This window comes from Epinephelus fuscoguttatus, linkage group LG8 (genome assembly GCF_011397635.1).
Source record: "Epinephelus fuscoguttatus linkage group LG8, E.fuscoguttatus.final_Chr_v1".
NCBI classification, from domain to species: Eukaryota; Metazoa; Chordata; class Actinopteri; order Perciformes; family Serranidae; genus Epinephelus; species Epinephelus fuscoguttatus.
Window position 1 is genome coordinate 15,024,526 of NC_064759.1, and position 11,801 is coordinate 15,036,326.

Below are 11,801 nucleotides of genomic sequence, written 5' to 3' on the forward strand. Positions count from 1 at the left end.
ATAATGTGCACTGCTTTATTTGAACGTGGTGTTTTTATTGCTGATTCCTCAGAAGATGATCTTGGCAAGAAATAAACATGTGGCATTGTATACAGAAAGTCAGGGGAGTGAGGGTGCCCTAGTTCGTCCTCAGTGCCCTGCAGTAATGTCTTTCTGCTCCATGTTATGCTACATGTGTGCCTGCGTGCATACATAAAGAAAAGCTTGTGTTCTGTTTACAATGTTGCAGAGGCATTTTGCTGGCATTTAGGTGGCATTTCCTCTCCTGTGGCCTAGTTGTCCTAGATGAGAGAAGAGTGTTAATGTGTGTGTGTGTGTGTGTGTGTGTGTGTGTGTGTGTGTGTGTGTGTGTGTGTGTGTGTGTGTGTGTTTGGCAGACCTGCTGAAAGCACTGAAGGCCACATGGGAAGGGTTTGATTCAGTTGTGTGTCTAGGACTGAGTAATTAATTTCCTCACCAAGTATTATGTGTTTATTTTTAATGAAGCAGCATTAACCCTTTTTATTTTCTCTGTTAATCTCCGTTATTTTTCATCCGTGTATCGTCCAAATCTGAATTAAGTAGCATCAGTTTGTGTTTATTAGTTGTTTTACACTGCTTGCAGTAGCTGCAGCACCAGTTTTTGTAAAGTTGTAATTCTTAGTATCTCATTTCGTGGTTGATTTGGTGACAAACGTGTTACCGTAGTAACAGCTAACACAGTTTAATACTACACTTAACACTTGCTCAGCAGCTGCTGTGTCAGCAATAACACAATCTGATGCATGCTGTGCACAGTGGTCGTTTTCACAGAACAATACAGTAAAAGTAAAAAGTACAATAAATGGACTTGTTGCCCAAAGAGACAGTTGTCTTATTTTGTAGATGCATTTCTAATGAACGATGACACTCAGCAACACCCACATTGCATTTCCTTTGACTCTTTCACAATAAAATCCTTCTGTGTTTTGACAAGGCAAATATTTATCTGGGATAAACAAAAAATTGGTTCTTGGTGTAAAGATAAATGCAAATTGTTTTGCAATTCTGTGTTTAGTGAGGCTTTTTTGCTGTAAATAATGAAATGGTTTGTTTATAGAATCTGTGTTTGCCAAGGACAATGGCCAGTGGTCTGATGGTATATGGACTAAACCAAAACTGCGTATTTTTACAATGATAAAAACTGAGTACATTACAGAGAATTGTGTTGGATATAATTTGTCTAAAAACCAAAGATCTCTATGCGCTCAGATGAGATCTGGTATTTTACCTCTGACTGTTGAACAGTATGTTAAAGCCCTCACACACCAAGCTGATGGTCAGCTGTTGGTCAAAGTTGGACCACTGGTAAGCTTCTACCACCCTGTGGTGTGTCCCACCCCATTGCCCCTCGTAGGCTGGAATTGGTGTTGGCAACAGCAGCGCCTGTTTGTGTATGAAATCACTCTGATTGGTATACAGCTCAGCGCACGAAAAGAGAAACAGAAGTGAGGAAAGTAAACAAAGAGCTAAAGTCAAGTCAAGAGGCAGTGAGACCAAAACACACTTGTTACATAGGGTAAGATAATTATTATTATTTTGCCACTGAGCTCTTAAGCTGAAATGTTTGATGATAGTTTGTGTTACTGTTCACTGGCGCACAGTAAAAATGCTTTGTTTTTTAACACTGGATTGTGTTGTTAATGTGCTAAGTGGCTAAATAGCATCAAGGAGGTCTTCTGGTTTCCCTTTTTGAATGATGAATACAGACGACCGCCATCTGCTTGTGTGGAGAGTTATTTCCTCTCACACAGATCGTATGCACTGGTTGACCGTCGGCTGTGGTCTTTGTGGTGTATCCATGTGCAACTTTTTTGGCCAAGACATGGCGACGTCAGGTGACACAGCAGGGGGCTTTTGTTGTCACAAGGTCTCTGAAGTCAGTTTGGTGTGTCTGGGCCTTTAATTAATCTAGCACAGGAAGATGGATCTGTCCACTTTGCTGTCTAAATGATATAGAAAAGTTCCATTTTGCTTTCTGCTGTCCTTTTTATTATGAACTGCACAATGCTTTGTTTGGTGAGATAAAATTAGTTATTGATTTTGTAAATATGGAAGATTCAAGACTGAAATATCTGTTCACATCTGAAACATACAAATTAACCAGTTATCTGGAGAAAGGCTGGGAGAAAAGAAAGATGGCTCTTTAACGAAATAACATGTAAATGTTTGGTATTTTCTAATGTGTTTATTTTTAATTATTTGTTTGTGTGTTTTTTGTGTTTGATTCATTTCTTTTGTTTTCCTTTCCTTTTTGCACGTGTTTTGTTTTGTACATTCATGACTGGAAGATGGTTGTGAAATAGCAGTGTCTTGTAATCCCATATGGGGTGGGCAAAGAAGGCACGACACTAAAATAAAAATGGATGAATAATGCAGGAAAAGTTCTGTTCTGACTTTAAGAGAGTCAACAGTAAACAGTGAGACTGATATCAGTGAGATGAAATTAAAAATACATGCATACATTGGTATGGTGCCTAGGCAGTTTGAATCCAGTGGCTGGGAATGGCGGACTCCGCCACGAAGAATGAAAACAACTATCACTATTACAATACTTTGGATGGCTGTTGCTGGAAAAAAAAATGACAACCACAAAAAATATCAAAAACAGGATTTTATGTCATAATCATCAATCAGAACCTGAAGACAATTCAGATTTTGTCCACTGTTGTATTACACATATCTATGTTTCTAGTTCCTGCTGTTCACCATTCTTCTCTCCTCTGTTTAGGGGTAGTCAGGGCTTCCAACATTTTCCCGATCCTCAGTGCCATCCTGCTGCTGATGGGAGGGGTTTGTATCGCTGCTAGTCGTTTCTATAAGAGTAAAAGGAACATCATCCTGGGGGCGGGAATTCTCTTTGTGGCTGCAGGTAACTTATGAATACTGTATGTGTATCTGTGTGTGGGTATATTTGCTTATATGCATGTGACTGTCTGTATGAGTGCTGGTCTGATGACAGTTTTTATTTTGTCAGTTTAATAGATGTTTTTACTTTCAACCTTCATCTTGCCAGTTGTCTTAATTGAGAATGTCACAAGTCATCATGTCAAATAAATGTGTTTATTAGTACTGTAAGTTGGTCTGTCTGAGTTTATTTAGCTCCTTTGTAAATACCGTGTCTATGTGCTCCCTCAGGTCTGAGTAACATAATTGGAGTGATCGTGTACATCTCGGCCGCACTGGGGGACATCTCTCCTAAGAAGGACGAGGATAAGAAGTGGCAGTACTCCTACGGTTGGTCCTTTTACTTCGGAGGCCTGTCCTTCATCATGGCCGAGATGGTGGGGGTGCTAGCTGTCAACATCTACATCGAGAAGAACAAGGAGCTGCGCTGCCGCTCGCGCACCGATATTTTCAAGAGCACCACGCACGCCATGCTCCGCCTGCCCAGCTACCGCTTCCGTCGCCGCTCCCGCTCTTCGTCCCGCTCCACTGACCCTTCCCGCTCCCGAGACCCCTCACCTGTAGGGGGAGGTGGGGGCAAGAACTTTGGCCTGCCCCCCTCTGCGCTGCTCTCCCAGGGCCCCATTTCAGTATCCACTTTACCGAACCCCCACTCTCGCTCCCACACGGCCCTGGCTGGAGGTGACATCTCTCTCTATACGTTGTCCCGCGACCCCAAACTGGGGGGTTTGCCACCCATGTATGGAACGGTGGACAGGGCCACGCTCTACCAGCTCCACAACTGCTTCCCAAAGGATGGAGGGGGAGGGGGGGTGATGATGAGTGGTACACTTCCCTCACTGAAGTCCCACAACCCTTCCAATTCTTCCAACTCCAACGCGCCGATGCCCAACTCAGTGGGCTCCGGCCCTCCACCCTTCACCTCATCCACAGTAGACAGGGAGCGAGGGATGGGGACTCTGGACAGGCTGAAGGGAGACAGGGAGAGCAACTCTAACACCCTTAATAGGAAGACGACGCCTGTGTAGAGAAAAGGGTGTGAGAGGTGGAGGCGAGAAGGAAGGGAGAGAAGGAGGCTGGGTCGTAATGAAAGAAGGAAGATAGAGAGGTGCACTTTGTTTGTGTGGCTCAACAGGAAATAGAAAGTCAGTCAGACAGACAGACAGACAGACAGGTGAAATGCTAAATCTCTCCCTCCATGTTCACTGTTATTTAGTCTGCTCAATCTCACTGAGAACAAAAAGAAGAAGAGTAATAACAGAGCGATAATAACAACAACAATGAACTTTCACAATAAAACTATTTTGATATTTTAACGTGCTAGAAATGATTTATTTTGTTAATGATCAAACGCAATTAACCTTGGGCTATTATGAAAATGTTAAACATATTTTTTTGTGCAATATTCCTGCTAATTAACCAGATCATCATTAATGTAAAATTGTTGTTGTGATTATTCTTAGCGTTATTACAGGCTAGCCGTATTTGCAAAACACTATAGTTTGGAATGAGAAATTTTGATTTTACTTTCACTCTGATTTTAGATCTCGACGACTTTTACTGTGAATTTCTTCCATGCAGAGCCGCTGGGACTGTCAGTGAGCTGTGTGTAACTGTGTCAAAGTGTCAAGCATGAGTGTGCACAATATGTGGGAGAATGAGGGCCTGTATTATTTTTTTTAACCCCCATATGATATGATTTTCATTTATAACATGAAGTCAGATTTGAATACTGTAAATTGTCTTCCAATATTGAAAGAAATGCAACAATAATGTGAGTGACTGAGACAAGCGACCAACTTCATTGTTATTATAAGTCTGAGTTTCCTATGGGCCTCTGTTAGTCTTATTTCCATTCTAATCAGTGTTAACAGTAGTACTTGTAGCTATAGTCGTGTTGAAGATGTTTGTTCTTGGGCATTAACAGAAACCTCTGACTGGAGGAAGAAGAAAAAAAAGAGAAATAGAATATTACATTTGTACAGATTCAGGTAAAGGTTACTGCCTGAGCAGAAAATAAAAAAAACCTAATCATTTTTTCTATGAAGAGTCCCAAAGTGAGACATGCAACTCATCATTTTCAGTGGCAAAAAAAGACAATATGTATATGTGGGCTCAGAGGGTTTAAAAAAACACTACAGAGAAAAAATTTTGAAAAGATACATGTACATTGTAATTTACGCATACGTATATTTGTAAAGTCTATAGATACGTTTTTTCGGGACCACTGTTCAAACTGGGTATGCATTTTGGGCTGTTTTGTTCCCGGTGCCCCCCTTGGACTCTTGTTAGGTGGTTTCATCCGCCAGCCCTTCGCCGCCTGCTCCCTGTGTCCCCCCGCCCACATATTTGGCCACATGATGAGCGTCCCTCAACTTAGTCACATGATCAACAACAGATTGACCACAGAGACGACCCCTTAAACCTCCCCAAAGATTCTTTTCACTGTGCTTCCCCCCTGTGACCGCTGAGTCTGAACTCTGATCTGTTTATGTTGATGAGAATGTAAACACATGTTAACCCCCACCACCCGCCACCACCACCCGTTACTCTGTCTTCTAAACTGTCCCGAGTGACTGCAGATCCGGGTCGAAACCATGGACACACCGCTACGTGATTTAATGAAGAAGCAAAACAAAACAACCAGACGCTTCCAGATTCTTTACGTTTTTCGTTTCTTTGATTTCATTTCAGAAAAAGAATAATGTGATAAAAAACTGCACACAGATAGCATTTATGTGGGCAATATGAATAGTATGTAGTTGAGAATAGATATATCTAGACAAATGATTATGGTTTATCTAAATGTGTGATAAACTTAAACACTGTATTGCACGAAGTTTATAAAAAAAACAATAACAGACATATTCACAGACTGCTGTCTTTTGTTTCTTTTTTGCTAAGAGAGAGGAGCGAGCATATACCTGTGTTTAAAGTGTCCCTCAGCATCTATAGACAATCTATAAGTATTCAGATCTTTCACTTAAAGCGACTGCAATCAGTATTTTTGTAATAACAGTGTATCTAATGATAATTTGAAAACAATGTGAACAACCTGAATTTTTTTTTGCATTGTACGTTCCCACAGATAAGTGGTGCCATGTCATAATTCTGACATCCCATTATCTCGACATCCCATTATTCTGAAAATTACCCATTTTTCTGAAATCTCAATGTTTCAACATCCCATTGGTCCGACCATATTAAACTCATTGTTCCGAAGTCCCGTTGTTCCGAAATCTCAATGTTGCAATGCAAAAAGTTGAAAAAGCAAGCAGCAAGGGAAAGCAGCAAGAGACCGTGTTGTCATGTTGTTTACTGTTGCCGTGATGACAACAGTTGCCCTGTTTTGAGGAAGTAGAAACAATGTTGAAAGTTATAATTTTAACCCAAACCATGATCTTTTCCTAACCTTAGCCAAGTAGTTCTTTTTTTTTTTTTTTTTTTAGAATATTTTATTTTCAGCTTTCAATTCAATAAGATATACATGAAAACACAAACACACAACTCCAAACCCCTTCCCCAACCCATCCACAAACTGAAAGAGAGAGAGAGGAGAAAAAATAAATAAATAGATAAATAAAATTAATAAATAATGAAAATAATATTAATAAAGATTTAAAAAAAAACACAACGGTCAAGAGGCAAGGAAGACAACAGTAAGCACTGACAACAAAGAGCTTGCAAAAACTACAACCCGTCCACCATAGAAGCTGGCAATGTGTCCATATATGCTAAATAGGGCTGCCACATCTCTGTAAAAGTATTATAGTCATTCCTGGGTGTATATGTAATTTTTCAAGTGGAGCACAGCTATTGATTTCTGAAATCCATCTTCCTATAGAAAGTTGGGAGTCAGACTTCCACGTGATGGCGATGCACTTCCTGGCAACGCACAAGGCCAGTGAGAGGAACTTCTTTTGAGCTTTTCTTAATCGTGCATCAATATTTGTAGTATCTCCCAATAAGCAGGTTTGAGGATCTAATGGGAGATGCAGTTCTAGCAGTTTTATAATGATGTCAGAAAAATCATGCCAGAATGTGTTAAGTTTTGTGCATAACCAAGTGCAGTGTAGGAATGAACCCTCTTCTATACTACATCTAAAACACAGGTTGGATATCTCAGGTTTATATTTATGTAATTTCTGTGGCGTAAGATAGGTTTGATGAAGAAAATTATAATAAGTCAGCCTGTATCTGGAATTAAGAGAGCCAAGTAGTTCTTGTGCCTAAACCTAACCAGACCTTAACCATGAAACAGTTATTTTGTTACAATGAAAAATGAGATTTCGGAACAACAGGACTTCGTAACAATGGGTTTAATATGGTTGGAACAATGGGATGTCGAAATATTGAGATTTCGGAACAATGGGTCATTTTCGGAACAATGGGATGTCGGAATAATGGGATGTCGGAATTATGGGCGAACCCCCAGATAAGTTACATTTTCATGTTTTTATGAGGAGGACACATTGAAGCTTAATGTGTGAACAATGTTGTAGTTAATGTGTGGTTTGGTTTAGGCAAAAAAACCACTTGGTTATGGTTAGGATAAGATTATTTTTGGCCTGGTTTTAGGGACAAATTCCCCATTGGAAATGCAGCAATGTCTGGCACCATCCTTAGAGGAAAAACAACAGTGGGTCGCAAAAAAACACCCATGTTTGGTGCCTTAAAAGCTGCAGGAAACACAGCTATGACTCACGAAATGACAAATGATGTTGTTGTTTGTTGGTCTCAGGCTGTGTGGTTTCCAGTGAGCTGCAGCTTGGCAGGCGTCTTGCGAAAGTGTCGTACCATCCATCATCTCCTTAACCTCTGAATGACCTATATCACTTTAGAAACAATGATATGATACATCTAAAATGTGCAAATGAAACATATTCATGTTTGTAGAAATGTGCAGTGCCAACATTGTCCTGTGATGACTGGGCTGATTTGAAAGTCTGCAGCTCCTCTTGGATTTATGGAGCCTTATAGGGAGTTTCTGCTCACTGTTTAGCTGTCCTGCAACAACTTTACTGTTTTGGTTCACTCTAACTTTTCTCGTAGTGTTGTTGCCAGCCGCAGCAGGCAGCTGTTTTCAGAAAAGAAAAGCTCTGAAAACCTCCTTGAACATCCTCTTTGGTCTCTTTGCCTCTCCCATAATGTCCATACTGAGAATACCAAGCTAGCTTCTTCAACATACGTAGTATCAAAAGATGATGAACACAGATGAAGCAGTAAAGCTGTCAGATAAATGTTAGTGCAAATTATAATATTCCCCTCAGAGATGCGGAGTGAAAGTACAAAGCTGCAACTGAAATGCTAAAGTATAACTACATTCAGCTTAAGTACAGTACTTGAGTAAATGCACTTTCACCACTAGGCGATAACGCTGTTCATCATCGGAGAGCAAACATTGCTCTTAGTAGCTGCTCTCTCAGCTAATCTTTGGTGTGCTGTGATCCTAAAAACATTCGACCTTCGCTGTCAGACCTGAGGCTCATAATATTTGCAAATATATGGGTAGCACCAGATGGGTGGTATTTGTCAAATAGGATAATGAGAAAAGCGACTGAAAGTTAATTCAGTACACTTTTCTGTGACCACCACCCTACCTGAGCTCATCATCTTTTTTCCCTGATGGGCCCATCTGGTGCCTCATGCATGTTTTTGCATTATCAGTTATAAAGTTTTGTGAAGGTCTGTTTTGGTCCCTTCAGGCCCCCTGGGCAGGTTGTGCTTGACCTCAAAGTGTTTATCACTGGTAGAGAGGACAGTGGGAATATGTCCATTGAGGATCAAGTTGCAAGAGTCCCTTCAGAGACAAGAGATGACACTTCAGATGCATTTGAGTAGAGGGAAGCAGTGTCACATCTTTGACAAGGAGCCTGAGATTCCTAGCAGTGCTCCTGGACCCTGAGGATTAGTTATCTGGAGTGTGTTCCTCTGCTAGTATCATACCTACATTCTAGTTTTAGTCACAGTGATACAGCTGAGATTTAGAAGGAAGGATGAGAGGCTGCCAAAGCAAACTAATGTCATCTGTCACACAGGCGTCATGCCTTATCACAGTTTAGTGTAGCTTAAGATACATATACAGTACAGGCCAAAAGTTTGGACACACTTTCTCATTCAATGCGTTTTCTTTATTTTCATGACTATTTACATTGTAGATTCTCACTGAAGGCATCAAAACTATGAATGAACACATGTGGAGTTATGTACTTAACAAAAAAAGGTGAAATAACTGAAAACATGTTTTATATTCTAGTTTCTTCAAAATAGCCACCCTTTGCTCTGATTACTGCTTTGCACACTCTTGGCATTCTCTCCATGAGCTTCAAGAGATAGTCACCTGAAATGGTTTTCCAACAGTCTTGAAGGAGTTCCCAGAGGTGTTTAGCACTTGTTGGCCCCTTTGCCTTCACTCTGCGGTCCAGCTCACCCCAAACCATCTCGATAGGATTCAGGTCTGGTGACTGTGGAGGCCAGGTCATCTGCCGCAGCACTCCATCACTCTCCTTCTTGGTCAAATAGCCCTTACACAGCCTGGAGGTGTGTTTGGGGTCATTGTCCTGTTGAAAAATAAATGCTCGTCCAACTAAACGCAAACCGGATGGGATGGCATGTCGCTGCAGGATGCTGTGGTAGCCATGCTGGTTCCGTGTGCCTTCAATTTTGAATAAATCCCCAACAGTGTCACCAGCAAAACACCCCCACACCATCACACCTCCTCCTCCATGCTTCACAGTGGGAACCAGGCATGTGGAATCCATCCGTTCACCTTTTCTGCGTCTCACAAAGACACGGCGGTTGGAACCAAAGATCTCAAATTTGGACTCATCAGACCAAAGCACAGATTTCCACTGGTCTAATGTCCATTCCTTGTGTTTCTTGGCCCAAACAAATCTCTTCTGCTTGTTGCCTCTCCTTAGCAGTGGTTTCCTAGCAGCTATTTGACCATGAAGGCCTGATTCGTACAGTCTTCTCTTAACAGTTGTTCTAGAGATGGGTCTGCTGCTAGAACTCTGTGTGGCATTCATCTGGTCTCTGATCTGAGCTGCTGTTAACTTGCGATTTCTGAGGCTGGTGACTCGGATGAACTTATCCTCAGAAGCAGAGGTGACTCTTGGTCTTCCTTTCCTGGGTCGGTCCTCATGTGTGCCAGTTTCGTTGTAGCGCTTGATGGTTTTTGCGACTCCACTTGGGGACACATTTAAAGTTTTTGTAATTTTCCGGACTGACTGACCTTCATTTCTTAAAGTAATGACGGCCACTTGTTTTTCTTTAGTTAGCTGATTGGTTCTTGCCATAATATGAATTTTAACAGTTGTCCAATAGGGCTGTCGGCTGTGTATTAACCTGACTTCTGCACAACACAACTGATGGTCCCAACCCCATTGATAAAGCAAGAAATTCCACTAATTAACCCTGATAAGGCACACCTGTGAAGTGGAAACCATTTCAGGTGACTACCTCTTGAAGCTCATGGAGAGAATGCCAAGAGTGTGCAAAGCAGTAATCAGAGCAAAGGGTGGCTATTTTGAAGAAACTAGAATATAAAACATGTTTTCAGTTGTTTCACCTTTTTTTGTTAAGTACATAACTCCACATGTGTTCATTCATAGTTTTGATGCCTTCAGTGAGAATCTACAATGTAAATAGTCATGAAAATAAAGAAAACGCATTGAATGAGAAGGTGTGTCCAAACTTTTGGCCTGTACTGTACATTACACTGGCATTATGTACAACAGTCTTGGCTAATTTTACTTTTGATAGCCTGACACTCATCCAACAGTAACAAACCAGTTAATGTTTAAGAAAAGAAAAACACAAAATGACGTGACATACAAGAGGCCTTTCCTTTTAGTGCGGTGCTCCACTAACTGAGTGAGCTTTAGCACCACATTTCAAAGCACTATCTATTTAGAGGTGGCCAAGTTTTAATGTGTTGTGATGTCAATGTCTTGCCTTTTATTTTCTGCTGGGTTTGTTGACAGCCTGTCAGCTCACCATGTTCACATACAGAAACATAATGCCCACTGCCCACCCTCTGGTCTCCACTGGTTAGCTAATGTTAGCCTTGGCTGCTCTGCACTGCACACCAGCCAGGTAAGGTATAGCTGGTTAGTGGCACCACTCATTTGTGTCTACTGCTGGTAACGCCATGCTGGTGGTGGGATGATGCCCTCTGGTCTCCCCCCAGGTAGAGCAGCAAAACCCCTTTAGCATTGTTAATTATGTTACCAACGTTAGCATGTCAGCAGAGCTAATCAGTGCTGAGGGGGGTTTGTGGCTCAAAATTGAACTTCTTACTTATCGGGGTGACCTGGCAGGAGACCAGAGGGTGGGCACAATATTTTCACAGCAATGCTGTTGGGTCAAGACAGTGTCACCAAATACTGAATGAGCAGTGTCGCTAGCTAGCTCCCACCTGACTGAGCTGGTGCGAATGTGGATGTATTCGGAGAACTGGATACAGCATTGGTGGCAGAGCTCAGTTCATTCCTTTGAGTTGCTCAGTGGCGCCAGAAGCCAAAATGGTTCAACTGCTGTGTAAAAAAATACCCGAATGATCAGCACTGCTTCTGCATTGTGCGGCACACTAGAGACTTACAGGGGACAAGCACGACCAAGTGCAGCCAAGCATCTTACTTCCACCGGCCAAACAGCTAACTTCCAGTTTAGCGCTCCACTAACTTAAATGGGAATAAATTTATATAATCTTGTGGCTTTTCTAGACTTTTGAAATGCTATCAGACCAAATGGATCAAATCCTGACAGTGTATCGAGTCATTTGGGGGTGCATTACTTAAGAAAATATTTCCACTGATTTACAGATGTCTCTTTCCCAGTGTAAGTCGATGGGAAAAAGTCATTTTGGGCTGCAG

The 11,801-nt window shown here is 41.5% G+C and overlaps 1 protein-coding gene across 1 annotated transcript in view; it reads left to right on the top strand.

The window, feature by feature from the left end:
• The window catches only part of cacng8b (calcium channel, voltage-dependent, gamma subunit 8b), a 28,521-nt gene extending 22,738 nt beyond the window's left edge, over nucleotides 1-5,783 (top strand). The window contains exons 5-6 of the mRNA XM_049584750.1: nucleotides 2,750-2,890; nucleotides 3,157-5,783. Coding sequence (XP_049440707.1) covers nucleotides 2,750-2,890; nucleotides 3,157-3,953 — 938 coding nt within the window. The 3' untranslated portion in view covers nucleotides 3,954-5,783. The remainder of the gene's footprint in view (nucleotides 1-2,749; nucleotides 2,891-3,156) is intronic.
• The last annotated feature ends 6,018 nt before the right edge of the window (nucleotides 5,784-11,801 follow it).